At 48.9% G+C, this 15,014-nt stretch overlaps 1 protein-coding gene across 1 annotated transcript; it reads left to right on the top strand.

Annotated features, from left to right (window-relative positions):
- The first annotated feature begins 2,360 nt into the window (after positions 1-2,360).
- On the top strand, positions 2,361-9,792 carry HMGB1 (high mobility group box 1). Its single transcript, XM_061993414.1, has 5 exons — positions 2,361-2,537; positions 5,415-5,577; positions 5,846-5,991; positions 6,968-7,142; positions 9,137-9,792. Exons 2-5 carry the CDS (start codon positions 5,428-5,430, stop codon positions 9,311-9,313), a joined length of 648 nt encoding a protein of 215 aa, XP_061849398.1. The 5' UTR covers positions 2,361-2,537; positions 5,415-5,427; the 3' UTR covers positions 9,314-9,792.
- The last annotated feature ends 5,222 nt before the right edge of the window (positions 9,793-15,014 follow it).

Raw genomic sequence — 15,014 nt, 5'->3', positions numbered from 1 at the left:
GACAATGGTAGAAAGTGTGAATGATGCTCAAAAGAAGCCCTGGTATATACTCTTTGAATGATAAAGTTACCCTGCTGCATATTCAGATGCTTATTGGGTTTACATCTTGTGAGGCTGAACAGCTCTCAGCTTAATGTATCATAATGTGTGCTGCCGGCTTCCTAAACAGGGAAATTCCATGGGACTTTAGTGGGACTGTGTGCAGAAGCCTATTGAAATAACTGAGCCAGTGAGGGAAAATAAAGAGCATTTTTTGTTTCACATAGTTCATTGTGGTACCAAGACCAGTCATTGATGTGTAGCACTCTGGACCAAGACTTGGTAGAGTGCCACTGTGCTTCATCCACTGCGACAACTCCTTTTAGAAGATCAGCACCCATGGCCTCTGCTGGGGGAATCCGCTCATTTGAGGCTTCCTTTGGTTGTAACAGTGTCTTACAAGTGCTTTATATATATCACCTCACCTAAAGAAGGAGGAACAAGCACAAAGAATTGTCCAAAGATTATTAAATAAACAGGAGGTCTGTGGCAAAGCCAATCTCTTGCAGCCTCTTCTGTGGCTTAATTCCTAGGGACATACCCTGCAAAGCGAATGCTTGGGTGCATCTCCACAGGATTTTATTTCATACAGTTGATCCAGTCCACCTAATACAAGTGTAAGCAAGCTGAGAATTGAGCCATCCCAGCATAAATGTCTGTGGTGTGCTTGTACTGGTATAATTATATTGGGTTCGTTTTGATCACGTTCATATCTAAAGAAAGAGGAAGGTCGTTTATTGAACTTGGGCCTGGCTGCACTGGAAATTGGTACCATTATGACTTTAAGATGTGGGGTTTGAGCTTTTTCTTCATTCTTGGTATATGTGCAGCTTTCCATTTGCATGAGCCAAAGTTAATAGACTAGCACTCTCTTCAGTTTCTTTCTGACTAAGAGCTAAGCAAGTGGTGATGTGCTAAATGAAAAGGTACATGATGATATTCTTGGATTTCAAGGCTGGTTTTGCTTGGGACCTTAAGCATGACTTCCTAGGAGTCACTTGTCACTGTGTTTAATTACTGAATGCTGGTAGCCATGGTTCCACAAAAAGATACTTTATAAATTGTTCTATTCTGTCAGATAATAATACTTCAAATTTTGTTATTAGTTGCAAATGTTGATGTGTAAGTAGTTGATTTTGGCAATTTACGTAGTTACCATGTTCCGTTAAAATCTTCTACCCATGTAGTTTTGGAAGGGTTTGTGGTCTGGCACACCAGGATTTGTCCTGTTTTCACATTTAGGTGGCCTACAAAACCTTTAAGGATCATACAGATCATCCTCTAATGTTACCTGCTACTCATATTGCCAGTGTGAAAAAGTAAGAATGGTTTTTAACATGTGCACCTGTATATAGCTCTTGATTCAAGTTGCCACTACTTCAGTAGGTGCACTGACACTGCCTTTCAGGAAAAGTTACTGCGTTTGGACTGATCACATGTTGTGTTTTTCCCAGCCTTGTTTGCACCACAGAAGCAGATGTAAACAGCCAAGCAGATGTAAGGGGGCATTCCTTCAGTTTGATAATCCTCAGATGGTTCAGTGCAAGTGACTTTAAAAAAAAGGAAGGTGGGGAGCGGCAACAAAGGAGAGGGCAGCTGTGGCCTGCATTGTCAACGTTCCGCCAGCACGGGGATGCCGTGGCTGGAGCTTGAGGCATCGCTCCAGAGGCACTGAGAACGGGGGTCACTCCCTGGCCACCCCGGCCCGCTCCTCGTCGCCGAGGCGTACAAAGAGAGCTGAGACTTTCGGCTTCTTGTTCTTACAGAGAATTCAAACCCAGCCCAGCCTAGCACACGAGGTAGTGTGCGCAGGCAGCGCCCGTGTGCCAGCCCGTGTGAGGCCTACAGTCGTGCAACAGGCGCCGGGCAACGGCAGCTTGCCGCCCCGCTGCGCCCCGAGCCCCGCGTCTCGGTTTCCGCGCCTGTGAATCGGGGCGGCGCTGCGCAGAAGCGCCTGAGGCGCCGGCGCTGTGCGCCGCGCTGCCCCCGGGGCGGCGGGACCCGGCGTGGGGGCTCCCCCGGGGCGGCAGGGGGCGGCCGCGGGGGCAGGGGGGGCCGGCGGGGCGGCGTGCGGGGCGGCGGCGGCCCGCGCTCCTGGCAGGCAGCGGCGCGGCGCGGGCCCGGCTCCTCAGAACTCTGCATCCCGCCGCCGCCCGGCTCCCTCCGCTCAGTTTTATATTTGCGCGCCCTTTCAATCCTCAGTGACGTGTCCCGCGCCGAGCCCAATCGGCGGGGCTCTCTGGTCAGGACAATGGAAGGGTCTCGGCCAATCGGCGCGGCGGCTGGCTTGGCGGCAGCCAATGGGCGCGGGGCTGTGTTGAGAGTAATGTTACCAGCGCTGAGAGTGTGAGGAGGCTGCGTATCGATCCCGCTCTCACAGCCATTGCGGTGCACCGGGCTACACAGGGACCCAGGCAGCGCTGGGGCCGGGCAGGCGGCCGGGGGAGCGTCTCTGGGGCTCGGGGCAGAGCGAGGGCTGCGTGCCGACTCTGACACGGGTGAGTACGCGCCGGGGGCCGTCGGGCCGGCCGGGCGCGCTCGCCCGCTCGCCAGCAGCCGGGCGGTGAGCCGGCGCTGCCCGCCGTGCCGCCGCCGCTGCCTGGCCGCCGAGCACGGGGCAGCGCCGGCTCGGGCGCCGGCACACAAAGGCGAGCCGGGCTGTGCCCAGGAGACCCTTCCCGGGCGCTGAGCCCCCCGGCCGGGGCGGGGCGGGGGCGCGGGGCGGCGGGCGACTTCATGAGCGGGGCGGCGGGAAGAAGGGAGGGAAGGAGAAGGGTGAAGGAAGCCGCCCGGGCGAGAAGGGGGGGGGGCGGGAGGCGATCGGCCAGGGGTCGGCCGCCGCGGGGGGCACGGGCCGCGCCGTGCCCCACCGTAAGCCGCTTACGGTACCTCGCCGTAGCCATCGCTGTGGCGGGGGGGGGGGGGCGGCCGGCGGGCACACACGCGCGGCGAGGCGGCGGGGGGCTTCGGGCGAGCCGCGCCGCGCCGCCGGCTGCCGTCGAGTCGGCGCGGAGCGCGGGGGCAGCGGGGCGCGGGCCGAGGAGCCTCCGGCCCCGCGGCCGCCCGGCTGTAACATGGCTGACGGGAGCCGCGAGCGAGAAAACAAGGCGAGCGCGGCGGCGGAGCAGAGAGGCGCTCGGGCGGGCGGGGGCGCAGTTCGGGGGAACTTTTTTTTGCAGCCGCCGCCACTCGCCCGGGCGCGGGGCCCGCGGCCGAGGGGCCGCGCAACTCGGCGGGGCGCGGGAGCGGGCGGGGGGGGGCTCCCCACCGCGGCAGTGGCCGCTCCACCGGGGTTCGGACAGGCGCTGGAAACGCGCCGGCCCCCTCGCCCCCCCCCCCCGCACCTCCCCCCCCCCCCCCCCCGCACCTCCCCCCCCCCCCCCCGCACCCACCCACCTCCCCCCCAGTCTCCCTCCCGCCCGCCCTCCCCCGGTTGCAATGGCTGAGCGTGTGCGCCAGGGTAGCGGGCGCGCTCACACAAAGGGAAGGGAAGAGAGGAAGGAGCCATGTTCTCTGCGCGGCAGCGGGCGCGGGCGACGCCAGCAGCGGCCATTCTGCGCCGCCCCGCCGCCGTGCTCGCGGCCCGAGGGTCGCTGCCCGGCCCCGCCGCCGCCCCTCGGCGGGGGTCCCGTGGCCCGGCCCGGCCGCCCCACCCGTCGGGCGCGGGGGGGGGGTGTGGTGGTGCGGGCGAGCGCCTCGCTCTCCTCGGCGCACAAAATGGAAGGAGCTTCAGCGGCGGGTGACCTCCTCCGCCAGGAGCCTGCGCCATGGCGGCCGCTCCCGCCGCCACTGCCGGTGCGGCGGCGCAGGCCTCGCGGGCGGGCAGGCCGCGCCTCGCCGGTCGGGCCTCATGGCGGGGGCGGCGGCCGCAGGGCGCTTTGTCCCGGGGCCGCGAGCGGCGGTCGGGGCCGGGGGTCACCGCCTGCGGGAAGCCGCAGCCCCGGTGGCCGGCTCCTGGGCATGTGCTCGCTGCCCGCTCGCTGGTTGCGAGCCCTCACGTGAACACAAAATAAAACTTACACAGCTTTTTCCCTAATAACGAGACTTTTTTTTCCTCCCCGTTTCATTTATATCCCCCCCTCACAAACACTCCCGGCAGGTCTCCTGGGGGCACTTGGGAAGTTTTCTTGTACTCCCCTCGCAGGGGAAACGTCCAAAATGGCGGGAAGGAGGCTTTTAAACGCCAGCTCACGGTGGCAGCGCTGGGGTCGCGGCGCCTGATCCTTCCCACAGCCATTCCACGCCCCTGAACCAGCCCTGCCCCGGCCCCCACCGGCACTCGCCGCCTTCCCCAGCAGCCCCCGGGAAGCGGCCCAGCTGCCGGCAGAGCCCCGTGGCTCTGGAAACATCTCCATGGCAGGCAAGAGTGGCTCCTGGTTCTTAAGCCCTCTTGTTTACTTGATAGAAACTTCAAACCGGACGTGTTTAGTCACAGAGCAGAAATCTGTCTATCCGCCAAACCGATAGGAAGTAACTGCTGCTGTGGCAATACGGACGGGCGGTGTGTACGACGTGCTTTTTTCCCCTTTCTTTTGATTCCTGCTGAGGAGCAGTTTTTGTCCGGGCACAAGTGGCTTTTTCCAGCAAGCTATGAAGAAATACTCTGAATGTCTAACTAGGGTGTGAAAGTTCCAGGAAGGTATTTTTCATTCCTTCTCAGCCCCTGGAAACGTCAGCTAGTCCTCAGTGCTCAACACAGCTTTGCTGGTAGTCATATGTAAATGTCATACTTTTAGCGTCCCTGGCTTGGTTATAACATGTTTGACCCAATGTGGTGTTTCGTTCCTGTATTTCTAATTACACTTACAAAGGGAGAGTAGGGTTTTGCAGTGCATTTTCAGGAAGGTGATGATATATGACACACAAAAATAAGAATAATTTTTTAAAAGTCTTTTGCAAATGAGCACCAAAGGCCCTACAGAGGAAGGAGATGGAAATATAGGCTTTAGGAAGGCGAAAAATTAGTAACCTATAAAGGCAACTGAGGATACTCCGGTACTTCTTCCTCCTTTCAGTATAATTTATTCTTTCCAAGCATGGCATGGGTACACTAGCAGTAGTCAAGGAGTGTGGTCTCCACTGCAGTGATGCTAGTCTTTGCTTTCAGGTTGCTTGGAAGGGACGCTTTTGTTCACAGCAGAGCAAAACCACGTTTTGAAGGCACTTTGAGACTTCAGGTCACTTGCATTCAGGTCACCTCAGACAGTGATGGCAGAAATGTCCACTCAGTACACTTTCCAGAAGAGAAGCTTCTTCCTGTTGTATGGTTTTGGAATATTGCTCTGTTTGGTCTTGTTTGGCACGCTCCTCTGGCGTGGCTTGCTTCCTTCATTAGTTTGTGAAATGTCAAAGTTTTGGGTTTTACTTTGTTGCAGAAAATCATCCAAAATGGGCAAAGGCGATCCCAAGAAGCCGAGAGGTAAAATGTCTTCATATGCCTTCTTTGTGCAAACCTGCCGGGAGGAGCACAAGAAGAAACATCCAGATGCTTCAGTGAACTTTTCAGAGTTCTCAAAAAAGTGCTCAGAACGATGGAAGGTAGGAAAAACCACTTGAAAAAACCCACAAAACCTTCAGTGATTACTTTGTGCGAAATGCTATTTGAGGCTGTAATTGCTGCTTTAAAAGTTCAGGGTTTGGGTAAGCATGAAGTGCAGATGTAAGATTAGTGGTAACCAGCCTCACCTTTAGCTCGCTCAACTGAAATTTTGGAACTGACTTGGATATGCTTTTGAATCTTGAAGTGCTGTGATCCTTATGGGTCCCTTCCAACTTGAGATGTTTTACGATTCTAATTGCCTTTCAGACTATGTCTTCTAAGGAGAAAGGGAAGTTTGAAGATATGGCAAAGGCTGACAAGCTTCGTTATGAAAAAGAAATGAAAAACTATGTACCACCTAAGGGGGAAACGAAAAAGAAGTTCAAGGATCCAAATGCACCGAAGAGGCCCCCGTAAGTAGATTTGTAGCTTGTCTTGTTCAGGACCATCACACTGGAGCGTGTCTACACATAGTGGATCATTTTATTCAGGCTTAGGAGCTTCAGAAATACAAGACTGCGTGATTTTTCCTCAGCAGCGGTGTGAGGATAGATAGGTTGAAACTTTAGTTTCTAGTTAATGGGTTTGGGATTTTAGATTGGTCCTCTTTAAGCTGGGATAATGTCAGCCTTTAAAAGCGGACGCAAAAATTGGTGCCATTCGTTTCTGCTTCACATTTCCGGTTTTTATTCAGAGGGTAGTTCTGGTGTAAAAGGGCAGTAAAATATTTCAGGCCTTGCTCTCCCCACCCATGGTCTTAGGCAGAGTTTTTGATTGACAGTATGTTTAAAATTAAGAGGCATTTGTACAAAATCCAGCTTGGAGAATCAGAACTTCAGCCACTGTATGAGTGCTGACTTCAGATTCACCTGCCACTAGGCGCTAGTACTTGGTAACAATACATTTTTGTGCATCTTTTAGACAAGAGCTAATGCTGAGTGGAACAGGGAAGCTCCTGTGCAACAATGTTCACATTTGGACTGATGGTATTATCTAGAAATTTGGATTGTCATAACAAATACTGCAGCTTCTCTGCCTTTAACGGCTCTGACCTAACACTGACTCCTCAGTATCAGTTGTGCATTCTCTTGCTTTAAGGTTTTCTTTGTATGTGGTATATAAAATTGGCCCTTCCAGGGGTCCTGCCAAAAACAGGACCGGATGTGTGACATTACTTAAGAGACAAGGACATCTTAAGTTTCTGAAGTAGTTTGTTCAGTTCTGATACCTTCCACTGTAAATAACGTTTGTCTCGCTTTTAGGTGCTTTTCCAAAATGCCGTTAAGAGACAGTAACAAAGGTCAGAAAACTTTCTGTTACAATAAAGTTTACAATTAAAGTAATACTTTCTCTCTTTCTTTTTTTTCTTGTGTCTCTCCCCCTCTGTAGTTCGGCATTTTTCTTGTTTTGCTCCGAGTTTCGTCCAAAAATCAAAGGAGAACATCCTGGCCTGTCCATTGGGGACGTTGCAAAGAAGCTGGGAGAGATGTGGAACAACACCGCTGCAGATGATAAACAGCCTTACGAGAAGAAGGCTGCTAAACTGAAGGAGAAGTATGAAAAGGTAATGGTGACACTTGTGGGGATGGTTTGGGGGAGGTCAAGCCTCAGTTTAGATGGTTGGGGGTTTTTTGGCCTTCTCGTGTATGCGGATAACCTGATGTTGGGAAGTATAATACGCTAATGACAGATGTCGTGGTATCTGTTGGAAAAAATACCACCTAAGGGAGCGTACAGTTTAGTACTGTAACGTGTAATTGCAGTCCTTTGTTGAACTGCTTGCATTCATCTGTGATTCAGGACCATCACTGATGGTTTAATGGATACCCGGGGTGTCTGTATCATGATTAAAACAATAGGTCACAACAGCAACTGAGTTTAGTTGGTAGCATTAAGTGATGGCAGTCGAGAGACAACTGGTTCTCTCTCATTTTGGCAGTATCGACGAGGATCCCTGCACATTAGGGTAGCTGGGACACAGAGGTGCTTTCTTGTAACTTATTCTTAGGGTAGTGTCAAAACACTGAGGAGATGCTGGTTTTAGACATGTGTTTTCTCTGTACCTATTTCGTGTCCATCTCTTTCCTAGTAATTAACATAGTTAATAATACATAGGAAGCAGCATGTCATACAGTTCCTTGAATTATTAAAGCTGAATCCCGTTATCATCATTGGAGCTCTAGAAATGTGCAGCGCGCACAGGGTAGTGCTACGTGTGGGTTTATTTCCAGAGGCAGATTTGCATCCCAGTACAAGGAAAGTAAAGGAGGAGGGGACTGCATGTCAGCGTCCCATGATGATGTTTTACTACTACTCGACAGCCACCTACACCATGTATGTCCGTTGTGTGCCATGACTTTCCTCTGGATATTTCTCCTCCTGGCAAAGGAGGACACTTTAAAATTGTAGTGAGCGAGGTGGTGTGGCCTCTCTGAGTCCTAATCCTGTGCTGGAGAACTGCAGGTCTCAAAGCTTTCCCATATTCTCCTTCCTGTGTAACTTAAAATCTTTGGCTGGTAACTGTTTGCACGTACAGCCAAGATAACTCATTGGAGACTTTTAAAATTATAACATTAAGAGTCTTTATTCCCAGATATTTTCATCTTCACTAGTGTACTGCCTTTGCTTCTTGCACTTACAGGTGAGGGGTTTAAGGGGCAGTAGTCTCAGTATTTCACTGCTTGGCCTTTGGCTTGGAGGTATTCTGTCTGCTCAAAATTTCATGCCAAACTTGAGGGGACTCTGAGGGCACCGCAAGGTCCATGTTGTCGTTTTCACTGGGTGGGGAATGTTTGAAGATCTGGATCATCTGTGTAAAGATGTTGAGGTTTCCCCATAGCCGGTGAGTTCGAGTCCTGCAGGTTGATTCTGTTGCGTAATTGTTATGATTTTGGCACAAAGTCAGGAAGTCTAACTGTTTTTCTGACTTGGTCTTCCAGGTACAGTTTTGACTTCCCTATAACAGGAACTGAATTTTGTGCCTTATAAACGGCTAGAATAAATTTATTGCATGCAGAAGGTGGCACTGTCTACCCTTTAATCAAGTTCTTATACCTTTTATTTTGTAAACTTCAGTTAGGCAGAGTTCTGTATAATTGCTCTTTGCTGAGGCATAATGTTGCAGATATTAGGCCATGTCATTCTAAAGTGATTCGGCTGGCCAGTTACACTTTCGTGCCTTGCACAAGGATTTTCCTGCCTGTTTCTTTAGGTGTGATAGAAGGTAGGGACATTAAGAGGTCTCCCTGCTTCATACCCTTGTGGGATAGTGGGCTCAGCTGTGCTTTTACTGTCCAAGGCAACCCAAGAGGAGAGGTTCCTCAGCAGCCGTCGTGGTGTGCTGGGACCACCTCCGTGTCAGGGACTGCCCCTTGCTGTGGCCTCGGGCCTCAGTTCTCCTTGGAACTGAAGCTGCGGCCCCTGGTCCTGCCCCGGTGGAGGTGGGGAAGGAGCAGAAGTACCTGGGTGGCTCTGGTTGGACAAGTACCGCGTGAGAGTTGCTCGGAGCTCTTGGCTGGTAAAGTGTCTGAGAGATTCTTCCTGCTTTTCTTCTCCAAGGATATTGCTGCATACCGGGCCAAAGGGAAGGTTGATGCAGGCAAAAAAGTAGTTGCCAAGGCTGAGAAGAGCAAGAAGAAGAAGGAGGAGGAGGAAGATGAGGATGAAGATGAAGAGGATGAAGATGATGAGGAGGAGGAAGAAGAGGAGGATGAAGATGATGATGATGATGAATAAGTCTCTTTTAGAGCAATTTCTTTCTTGTCTATAAAGCATTTAACCCCCCTGTACACAACTCACTCCTTTTAAAGAAAAACAAAACAAAACAAAACAATGGAAATGTAAGGCTGTGTAAGATTTGTTTTTAAACTGTACAGTGTCTCTTTTTTTGTATAGTTAACACACTACCGAATGTGTCTTTAGATAGCCCTGTCCTTAGTGGTATTTCAATGGCCACTAACCTTGCCTGGTACAGTGTGGGGGTTGTAAATTGGCATGGGAGTTTCAAAGCAGGTTCTTGTTGGTGCACAGCACAAATTAGTTCTACATGGGGATGTAGTTCATTTCACATCTTCAGTTGTCTCCGATGCATCATAAAAATAATTGTTGTTCTGTTAACTGAATACCACTCTGTAATTGCAAAAAGGAAAAAGAAAAATTGCAGCTGTTTTGTTGACATTCTGAATGCTTCTAAGTAAATACAATTTTTTTTTTTATTAGTATTGTTGTCCTTTTAATAGGTGCCCTTGAAAAATTCATCCTGTTTCGTTTTCTTTTGTTTGGTTGGTTTTTGTTTGGTTGGTTGGTTTTTGAGGGGAAACTCATCTTTTGCTTTATCGAATGCCCGTATGGGATGGCGGGAATATTACAGTTTTCATCTTTCATATAACCAGCTGATAAACAAAGCTTTTGATCTGCATACCCTGCATTACCGCGATAGGGTAAGAAAAAGAGACACAATAGGCATATGGCGAAAAGAGTATTCTTCCGTAACTGGAAACGAACCAAGAGAGTCCAATCTCAACAAACTGATACTTGTTCAGAGTTTTGTGAAATGTAATATTCTATTGAGTTGCATGAGTTTACCAGTCTTGGAGAGTTGAGAAGTATAGAGTTCAATTTTACAGAAATTAACTACTTGGCGGGGTGTTTGGTGGGGGGACGGTGTGCGGGAGGGGGGCCGGGGGGGAGGGAGGGCATGTTCCATTTCGTCCTGGAAGGACCCATAGGAAGAGCGCGTGTCCGCGTGGCGCGGGGGCATTTACACGTGTGACTCCGTTACCGTGTAACGGGCGTCGTGTCTGTAAATCTCTGGCCACGTGGGAGTGAGGGGCAAACCGAAACTGTGTAAAGTTAAAAGCATGAAATGACCATATTATTTTTTGGTGACAGGTCTGGTGACGGCCACGGGCTTTATACCATGAAACTCTCCTGGTAGCAAACGGCCCACGAGAAATGATTTTTTTTTCTTTCTAAGATTTCTATAAATGGTACCATTATTATTTGTTAAATCTATGTAAATTCATATTTGTATTCTTGAAATTCTAGTTTTAGCCCTTTAAAACAAAGTTGTATATTGTCTCAAATTGAAAATGAGATAAGATGTATTTTTCCTGTTAGGTTTTATACCGCACTCTTGATGTTTGCCCATTTTAAGTTAAATATAGCTGTATGGAAAAGTACATTTTATTAAATTTTGCATTAAAAAGTGAAATGTTTATGGTATACCAACAATGTCTAATTTGGTCAAATACAGTTCTCTTCCAAAACCAAAGCTAAGGGGTTTTTTTTTGCATATTTAGTAAAACTTTCAAGTGCTGGCGACTGTAACTATTCACAGATACCTGCTTACCAGTTTGGGGGACAATTTGGCAATTTCGTGGTTACAAAATTATGGTTCTCTTAAGTGCCAGTGTTTAAAAAAAAAAGGCAAAAAAAAAAGGCAAAAAAAAAGGCAAAAAAAAGCATTCTTGTAATTTTACACGCTTTTGTGATGGAGTATTGTTTTGTTATACAATTTTGACTTTCAGATTCTTATTTCAATTTGCATTTATGTATAACTTCAGGAGAAATATTGAACATCTGAATCCTGGATGATACTAATAAACTAATAATTGCAGAGGTTTTAAATACTTAGTTAAACGGCTCACTTAATATCCTAAGGGGGTTTTGTGTGTGTGTGTGTGTGTGTACGTGTGCACGCGCGTGTGTTGGTGTTTTCAGATCTGTACAACCCTGCTTTCAAACAGAAGCATGGTGCTGTTGGCAAGGTCTCCATACAGAAAGCTTAGGACAGAGAGATTGCAAGTACATTTTATCTTATACTGGATGTTGCCCGTTCACGTGCTCGTAACTGATGACAAATAAATTCTTTTGTGCTGAAGGGTTTTTTTGTTTCCCCAGGTCCTCAGAGGAAAGTAGACGCGTTTCTTGTTCTTGGAACAAACACACTTTTAATGAGCTCTCCCTCTAATCTCGTGCCTCTGTTGGCAGTGTGTGATGGTGACAGAAGTAAGAGGATTCTGCTGGTGTTACAAGATGAGCAGCGAAGCCAGACCGGGGCCTCAGCCCTCGTCCTTGGGGTGAGCGCAGGGGTAACACACACAGCCTGCTCAGGGCTGAGGAGGGGAGGTAATAGGCTGCTCTGGATGGTGCTGGGTGAGCAGTGATGTGCTGAAGAGGCAGGGAGGTGTCCCAAAGCTTCCTCTTCAGCTCTCGTGGAGCGCTGGTGAGGGGTTGGTACGCGCCTGCTGGTCATCAGAGCTTGAATGTTCTGTCGGATGGAAGTCTTCACTTGTGTCTTCTACAAACCTCTGAAACAATGAAACCGTGGTTTCTGGAGGGGAATACCATGGTTTGGATATCAATTCCGCTTTTAAAAGAAAACGAGTTTCTGAGAGTTGTTGCTGGAAAGGACCTCCCTGTTCCCCGGCTGTGGTCCCCAGTGAGCTCCAGCAGTTAATCCTCTTGGTTGAAACTGCCTTATGTGTTTGGCACCAATAGGTCAGACTTGGCTACTACAAGATCACGTGATCTGAGATCAGTTATTGCTGACACTTTCACTTGAATCTGCCTCCCCATGATCTTTAAAAGCTAGTGCTTGCTGAGGGATAATGAGGGGTGAAATTGCAGCCATGAGGCAGCGGTTCCCTGCAAGGGAACTGGGCAGCACTGGCATCGCTGTTGAAACAAAAAGCATTTCCTAGAGCTTTAACCTTCACAGAAGTTCTTGATGTAGAGGAGGAAAAAAAAATGTCTCCTCCTGTTCTAAACAAGAAAAACAGAGATTGGTTTGGAGAGAACTTTAAAGTTAATAAGTAGTAGTTGCAATACCTTGAATGCCAAATGAAGTCATATTGATTTGACGGTTGTTTGCCTCAGGCTGGTGCTGAAGGGAGCTGTAGTTGCAGCCACTTCTTTCTAGGCATGCTCTGCAGTTCTAAACTAAGCTCTTCTGCTGTGCTTCCCGCAGTCAACGCCAGCTCCAGCAAAAAGTTGAGCTTATTTAACAAAATGTTTCTGTCCAGGCAGACAGGGCCCTAGAAACCCCAAGTAACAGCTATCAAGTGGCTGAAAAGATTTCTGCAGCTTAATTTGGGTGATGCTGGCACTGCTGGCACTGCTGACACTGAGCCCCTTTATAACTCCTTTTGTTGGTGTAATGAGCTCATCGTGAGGGAGAAAAGGCAAAGTAATAGCTGGGGTTAGTCTTGCTGGAAAGCGGGAAAGTGGGTTTGAGTAACTCCACCAGAAGAGGAGCAGGGGGGACTGCAGGAGCTTGAAAAAGACCTTTCCCAGTTCTTGCTAGCCTAAGGGTTAAGCTGTCTACTTGGAGTAAACATTTCCCTTCTGCTTTCCCGGCCATGCCTAACAGAAGATGAAAGGGATAAAGCCAGTAGACTGTGTTGGGTTATAAACACGTTATTCAGTACTGAGTCTCGTAACAGAGATGTGGCAAAATACAAAGATAGTATTTAATAAGAGGGATGATTAATTTTCACCATTTCCAGGCTCTGCCAGTAGTAGCTGACCAGCTCCAGGCTCTTAGGACACAAACACGCCCATCATTTTACTAATAGCAGTAAAATGCTGTGTATATTGAAACAGTGTTCCTTCGTTGTGTTCTTTAGCTTACTGCCGTGCTGTACTTGACTACACATCACATCCCTTTGGTGCTGCTTTAGAAGAAAATAATCAGTGTGGGATGTTTTCCTTTGGCAGGCTGTGCCAGACATTATTCCAGCCTCTGTAACACACGAAAGGATGTTTCACAACCCAGCTAGCCCAGTGAGGTACCTCGGTGTGGATGTTGATCAATAAATATGTCCCCAGACTTTGATACTGGCTTGCACCCTATGTCTGAAAAGCACTTTGAGATGCTATTAATTTAGTCTGGAATAGTTTGACTTTAAATTAACACCAGCCTTTTTTTTCCCAAAGTAATGTACTTGTAGACAAACTGTGAGACTTCCTTCCAATGCTTGAGTAAAAAAAAGTGGGAGAAGTAAATCTCTTGAGAGTTTCGTATCGTTTTTCAGAAGTTGTCTTGTAGTTTTGTTCTATGTATGTTGTGCCTTGGCTTTTCTTTTGACAGTACTTCCTACTTCAAGCAGAAAAACAAAGATGGATTTTTTCCCCCACTGAATTTATTGTTAAGAATGAAGGTCAGATTGCTCTTACAGCTGCTTTGTGCTCTTGAAAAACACAGTGTGGCTTCTGCTTCGAGAGCATCTAATTTTGAAATCCATCTCGCCGAGGCAATTGCTATTAGAGGTGACCTGCAAGAGAGAGAAGCCTTCCCCTTTGCTGCCTTATGATGGAATAAAAGACTTAAGTTATAAATTAGCTTAGTCTACCTGTCTGCTTCATCAGAAGCTCAAGCCTTCCCTGCAGCAGGAGCTCTTGGGGTCCATCTGAGCAGTAAGACTGGAGCAGTGAGGAGCAAGTGAGAGAGGGGTTTTTAGCTACACACCTTTTAAAATCTTGCTGATACTGGTTGGACAAGATGATCTTTTGAGATCCCTTCCACCCCTTAAGATTCTGTAATTCTGTGACTTAAATAACAAGCATTTGGTGCACAAGAAGTTCATCCCGATGCTTCCAGCAGCCTTTCAGCTGTTAAAGCGGCAACAGCTCAAATCTCATGTTTCTGACCTCCCAAAAGTTGTTCCAGAAGAAGACCAAACCCTGCAGCCTGAATGCCTGAGGGGAACCCAGCTGCCTGCATGTTACAGCAGTAGGAGGTCACCATTTAAATGCTCTTTGCGAGTCATCACTGAAAACATCAAGTGTATCGCGGAGAAACCGGGGACATGTGCTGCAGCGTGCAGCGAGACATTGATTGAGGATACAAACTGGCTTGAGAACTGGGCAGAGAGGAACTTCATGAGGTTCAACAAGGACAAGTGCAGAATCCTGCACCTGGAGAGGAAAAACTCTATGCACCAGTACAGGCTGGGGACTGACCAGAGAGAGCAGCTCTGCAGAGGGAGACCTGGGAGTCCTGATTGATAATAAGCTAAATATGAGCCAACAATGTGCCCTCGTGGCCAAGAAGGCCAATGGCATCCTGGGATGCATCAAGAATAGTGTGGCCAGCAGGTCAAGGGAGGTTCTGCTCCCTCTCTACTCTGCCCTGGTGAGGCCTCATCTGGAATACTCTGTCCAGTTCTGGGCTCCCCAGTTTGAGAGTGGTTGAGAACTTCTGGAGAGAGTTCAGGAGAGGGCTACTAAGATGATCAGGGGACTGGGACACCTTTCTTATGAGGAAAGGCTGTGGGACATTTTGTCATGTGTCAAAAAGCAGCTGCATATTGCTTGGTAACAGGGGAAGGGAGCTGCAGTGCTGGTCCCCATAACCAGTTCTCAAAACATCCCCTGACTCTGAGGGGAACCCACTTCCAACCCGGCTGGGCCAATCCGGCACCTCTGTGGTCAT

The sequence above is a fragment of the Colius striatus genome, chromosome 1 (genome assembly GCF_028858725.1).
Source record: "Colius striatus isolate bColStr4 chromosome 1, bColStr4.1.hap1, whole genome shotgun sequence".
Classification (NCBI taxonomy): domain Eukaryota; kingdom Metazoa; phylum Chordata; class Aves; order Coliiformes; family Coliidae; genus Colius; species Colius striatus.
Note: the sequence above shows the minus strand (reverse complement) of the source record. Positions and strands in the feature narration are given on the sequence as shown.